At 46.7% G+C, this 5,984-nt stretch overlaps 1 protein-coding gene across 1 annotated transcript in view; it reads right to left on the minus strand.

The window, feature by feature from the left end:
- The window catches only part of gdap1 (ganglioside induced differentiation associated protein 1), a 4,914-nt gene extending 294 nt beyond the window's left edge, over positions 1-4,620 (minus strand). Inside the window, exons 1-6 of the mRNA XM_027021401.3 lie at positions 4,431-4,620; positions 3,806-3,998; positions 3,244-3,417; positions 2,864-2,958; positions 1,577-1,691; positions 1-394 (exon numbers count right to left, since the gene is read on the minus strand). The exon at positions 1-394 is cut by the window's left edge and continues 294 nt beyond it. Coding sequence (XP_026877202.3) covers positions 42-394; positions 1,577-1,691; positions 2,864-2,958; positions 3,244-3,417; positions 3,806-3,998; positions 4,431-4,595 — 1,095 coding nt within the window. The 5' untranslated portion in view covers positions 4,596-4,620 and the 3' untranslated portion in view covers positions 1-41. The remainder of the gene's footprint in view (positions 395-1,576; positions 1,692-2,863; positions 2,959-3,243; positions 3,418-3,805; positions 3,999-4,430) is intronic.
- Positions 4,621-5,984: the final 1,364 nt, after the last annotated feature.

Raw genomic sequence — 5,984 nt, forward strand, 5'->3', positions numbered from 1 at the left:
AGGCCGTTGTTAATCAGATGGTGCCTGTATCCGTGGATTCCTTAGGACGCCATCAGGCGCTTTTTAAAATAAAGGAATGCCAGATATGTGGCTCCTCCCAGCAGTCCGGTCAGCACCGCCGCTCCGAGGAATGACGGCGCCCTCTTCCTGGCCACTCGGAATGCTGTGGGAAGGACGGCAGATATGAGGATGTTGTTGACGTGTCCAAGCACCCGGCGGAAGGTGGGTCGCTCCAGGACGCGCTCGTAGTATGCTTCCAGGTTCATTCGGGTCCCGTTGCCCCAGTAACGGCGGGACAGGCCCAGGAACTTGAGCCGGTGAAGGGCGACAGCCAAAGAGATGTCAGCTATGCTGAAGAAGTCCCCACACAGCCAAGACGGCTGACTGCCCTCCTCTACAAGGAGAGAGAGAGTCAGGGAATAAGGGAGTCAAGTAGTCATGGAGTCAGGGAGTTATGGAATCAAGGAGTCACGGAGTTAAGGAATTGGGGATTTGGTTTTTCATGGAGTCATGAAATCAGGGAGTCAACGGGAGAAGGAGTCAAGCAATAAGGAAGATATGGAGTCATGCAGTCAGGAAATCATGGAATCACAGAGTAATGGAGTCAGGGAATCAGGGAATCATGGAGTCAGTGAGTCAGGGAGTCATGGAATCATGGAGTCAGGGAGTTACGGAGTTATGAAGTAATGGAGTCAGGGAATCAGGGAATCATTGAGTCAAGAAGTCACAGGGTCTAGGCAGAGGAAACCACAGATCAAAGTATGAGTTAAATGATGACAGAGGACAGTGGAAGGAGTTGAGGGATAATGGGTAATGTTATTATTTACCCAAAAAACACTGAATCTAAATCCTCTTGGGTTTGAGGGTGGGTGGGACAGAGGGTAGATGGTGTTGAGGATGGGTGGTGTTGTGGACAGATGGTGTTGAGGGTGGGTGGTGTTGAGAATAGGTGATGTGGACAGATGGTGTTGAAGGTGGGTGGGGTTTAGGGTGGGTGGTGTTGGGGATGGGTGGTGTTGAGGGGTAGGTGGGCCTGAGGATGTGAATAGATGGTGTTTCAGGGTAGATGGTGTTTGGGATAGAAGGTTTTGAGGATGGGTGGTGTTGAGAATAGATGGTGTTGAGGGTGGGTGATGTTAAAGATAGATGAAGTTGAGGGTGGGTGTTGTTGAGGATAGATGGTGTTGAGGGTGGTGGTGTTAAAGATAGATGGTGTTGTGGGTTTGTGGTGTTGAGGGTGGGTGGTGTTGATAGATGATGTTGTGGTGGGTGTTGTTGAGGGTGGGTGGTGTTGATAGCTGGTGTTGAGGGTGGTGGTGTTAAGGATAGATGGTGTTGATGGTGGGTGGCATTGATAGCTGGTGTTGAGGGTGGGTGGTGTTAAGGATAGATGGTGTTGTGGGTTTGTGGTGTTGAGGGTGGGTGGTGTTGATAGATGGTGTTGTGGTGGGTGTTGTTGAGGGTGGGTGGTGTTAAGGATAGATGGTGTTGAGGGTGGGTGGTGTTGATAGCTTGTGTTGTGGTGGGTGGTGTTAAAGGTAGATGGTATTAAGGCAGGGTGGTGCTTAAGGTTCACCTGGTGTCTCCTCCGCCCTCCTTTGCAGCTCTGTCTCCACTTGGTCCATCACTTTCTCAAGCTCGTCCAGAATCTTTTTCAAGTACTTGACATTATCGTGGTCAAACAGCTTCGTCTGGGAACATCAGGACACGTCTCACTCACACAGCACTAGTAACTACTCAGGTCTCAGCACTAGTAACTACTCAGGTCTCAGCACTAGTAATTACTCAGGTCTCAGTACTAGTAATTACTCAGGTCTCAGCACTAGTAATTACTCAGGTCTCAGCACTAGTAACTACTCAGGTCTCAGCACTAGTAACTACTCAGGTCTCAGCACTAGTAATTACTCAGGTCTCAGTACTAGTAACTACTCAGGTCTCAGTACTAGTAATTACTCAGGTCTCAGCACTAGTAATTACTCAGGTCTCAGCACTAGTAACTTCTCAGGTCTCAGCACTAGTAACTACTCAGGTCTCAGCACTAGTAACTACTCAGGTCTCAGCACTAGTAACTTCTCAGGTCTCAGCACTAGTAACTACTCAGGTCTCAGCACTAGTAACTACTCAGGTCTCAGTACTAGTAACTACTCAGGTCTCAGCACTAGTAACTACTCAGGTCTCAGCACTAGTAACTACTCAGGTCTCAGTACTAGTAATTACTCAGGTCTCAGCACTAGTAATTACTCAGGTCTCAGCACTAGTAACTACTCAGGTCTCAGTACTAGTAATTACTCAGGTCTCAGCACTAGTAACCACTCAGGTCTCAGCACTAGTAACTACTCAGGTCTCAGCACTAGTAATTACTCAGGTCTCAGCACTAGTAACTACTCAGGTCTCAGTACTAGTAACTACTCAGGTCTCAGCACTAGTAACTACTCAGGTCTCAGCACTAGTAACTACTCAGGTCTCAGTACTAGTAATTACTCAGGTCTCAGCACTAGTAACTACTCAGGTCTCAGCACTAGTAACTACTCAGGTCTCAGCACTAGTAACCACTCAGGTCTCAGCACTAGTAACTACTCAGGTCTCAGCACTAGTAACCACTCAGGTCTCAGCACTAGTAACCACTCAGGTCTCAGCACTAGTAACCACTCAGGTCTCAGCACTAGTAACCACTCAGGTCTCAGCACTAGTAACTACTCAGGTCTCAGCACTAGTAACCACTCAGGTCTCAGCACTAGTAACTACTCAGGTCTCAGTACTAGTAATTACTCAGGTCTCAGCACTAGTAACTACTCAGGTCTCAGCACTAGTAACTACTCAGGTCTCCGAGGGAACGTGCTGGCGTGGGACACTCACTACTTACTTTCAGACGCCTCTGTTTTGCGATGTAAGCGTCTTTGAGCTCAGGGTGAGCCTCAGCAAGCTTCTTCAGTTCTGACTCTGTATTGCCGATCTGTGCTGTGACCGGGTGCATTTACAGCCACAGTAAGGTTGATGTGTACATTTATGTTAACAAAACTACACGACATCATCCGCTGCTTGCATTTGTGCTCCGACTAATGAATATTTTGGCTGGATCACAAACTCACTGAATGAACTTATGAATAAAATCTGAACAGCGCCTAAACCATTCCTACACTGTACCCCAGATTTCAACGCATCTGACCTGTAATGTGTGACATAACTGTATTTATGATAATCTGTTAAGACTGGAACACAAAAACAAAACAACAACAGTGTTACCACGTATGCGGGTGGAGGCGTATGCTGGGATGTGGGAGTCCACGGTGATCTCTGGGTGGAGGATGCAGCCGTGGGTGTAAGCGTTCATAGGGAGGGAGTCCAGGAGCTCTCTGTAGTGCTGGACTCTGTGGTAGTACGTACTATCCAGGGGTGGAATGAGCTTTGGGGTCCCCTCTGGGAAAACAAGACCGAGCCAAACAGACGCTTGCGTTCCTCTAGCGGAGGAATTCTTTAATTAATTTAATTAATCCAGTCGCTACTTGAAAGAATAAATACACAATTAAAACAAATTCAAGTCAAGACATTATTTCAAGTTACACAAAAAAAATATTTAAGCATAATTCTTTAAAGGAAAGTATTGAAGCTAGGCTGCAAACTATAAAAACATTATAATTAGTTGATTGAGAATGGGGTTAGTGGGTGAAATCTCATGTTTGAATATGCATGATTTGCCTTAGAAATTGACATCAAAGTTAATATAAGAATCCCTCAGTCTGTTCGGTAGCACTGGAGACACATTTAAGGACATGCACAATGAAGAGCTCGTATCTTCTGTGTTTACCATCCTGAAAGGTCTGCTCCAAGTAGTCCAAGATCTGGCTGGGGTCACACACGACTCGGTGGCGGTGAACGAGCACGGGGACTTCGCCCGCGGGGTTCAGGCGCATGAACCAGGGCTCGTTGTGCTCGCTCAGAGGCAAGCTCACGTCATACTCCTCACACTGCAGACCTTTCTCAGCTATCGCCAGTCTCACCTCAAAAGAAAAGACACAAACACAAACCGTAGTCAGGCTCACAGCGCTGCACGCCCAGGCTGTGCAGGCCGTGAGAATCACGCCGCCGGTGTCGCGTCGTTTGGTGTCGAGGCACGAGGCTCGGTATGGATGGTAACCTGCATCTCCAGCAGGACTTTTACAGAAAAGCGTTCTGAACTCGGTTTCTCTCTTCGTTTAACACCAAGACGTCTTCACCCACGTTTACATCACGCCACACTGCGCCAGGCCAACACGGAGCGCCTCCCTGTATATCATTTAACAACTGCAAAGTAAACGTTAATGTGCACGACAGCGCGCGTGTGGTGAAGAGCAGAGCACGGGTCGCGGTCGCGTGTACCGTAAACCTCTCCGCTACGTGTTATGTGTGGCGCAACGCGCGCTGTCCGGGGTGGCGGTGCTGATGCTGCGCACCTTCTGCGAACTGAACGACTGGGTCCAGTGATACAGAACCAGCTTGGACTCCTTCTGGCTCGTGCTCGCTGCTGCCGTGCCGTCTTTTGGCATGTCTGGATCTGATTCGGGTTTAAGGAGAATCTCCTTCTCGTCCTGCGCTTCCCTGCTGTTGACTGCGGCCATTTTAAGTGTCAGTAAATGGGAACAACCGCCCCCCAGTGGCTGAGGTGAGCATCTGCAATAACAGAAATATGTGAATTGTAACCGCAGTGCAGCGATGAATTAAAAAAAAAAGATGTTCCTTCTCATTTTATTTAATCCACACCTGTTTTCTATAATTAGGCTATATTTTAGTTCGGAAATTCAAAAGCTTAACGTTTAACCCAAATGTCCGAGTTGCGTACTGAGCTGTTTTGGTCAAGGTCTCCAGCGCCAGTAGATGGCACCACATCCCTCCTTCTGAAGGCGTAAATATCCCTGATAGCTTGAATCGACTGTTCGTATGTATGTGTGAAAAGCTACTGCCGTGAATCGCGTAGACTGCTAGTTATCTTATGCACTTGTACATGTTATGATACATGCATGGTCTAGATGCTTAACCCAGACACTAGACCAGTTCTGGCCTGTTACCTGCACATGGGCTCGGGCCATCGCATGGCGTCACGACGCAGCCACGCCTACGTCTGTCTAGTTGGGCTAGTTGACGTCAAATACAAATGCACTACTGTACCAATGTATCACTTGATCTCCGTCATGCACAAAGTGAAATGAGTCCATAAAATAAATCTTAACAGCGACCTTAGTAAAAAAGAGTTTTTGGAAACATCGGGTTTTTGGAATGCACAAATAATAACGTGATTTTGCATAATTTAAACTATGCCAGTTTAAAACAGCATAGCCCAGTATATCATTACCATTATCCCTGTACATTACCCAGTACAATGGCACACATGGAACATCTAACGTTACTGGCACCATAAGATACTGATAAGATATTTTCTGTTACGAGCCATCTTATATTCCTAAAATGGTCTCAATGAGACATAATTCTTTTTTAACACCACATTGTTATTACTGTCATATTTTATGTCTTAAATATGTGTTTCTAACTACACTACCACGATATGTTTTGTGTAGGTTCGGTATTGTCAGTGTACACTTAAACAATTACGCCTGACTGTTTGGAAGCGTAAAAGCAGAGAAACTAAAGCAGACAGCCGTCAGACCAACCCAAGTTAACTCGGGCTTTACTCTCCACACTACACGATAAACAAGCCTTGCCTAACTTTTAGGTTTGGCATTGTCCATTTTTATTGATTTATTTTTTTTCTGGCAAACTGAAGAGAATGTGTTTAGAATGTTTAAATACATAACACGCTTTAATACTTTTTTAAATAAACACCTGACCTCCCGCGAGCATCAGGCGTTTGTTTATTTTTGCGAATATCTTGTGGTTTGCAGCCTACAACAATGCAAAGGGCTCCTTAATAACGCAGCTTTAGCACGCGACCTCCGCCAGTGACTCGGCGCGTGCACGGGGCGGAGTCAGAGTGATGATGGTCATCTGGTGGC

Source organism: Electrophorus electricus, chromosome 1 (assembly GCF_041902795.1).
Source record: "Electrophorus electricus isolate QZ-2024a chromosome 1, ASM4190279v1, whole genome shotgun sequence".
Classification (NCBI taxonomy): domain Eukaryota; kingdom Metazoa; phylum Chordata; class Actinopteri; order Gymnotiformes; family Gymnotidae; genus Electrophorus; species Electrophorus electricus.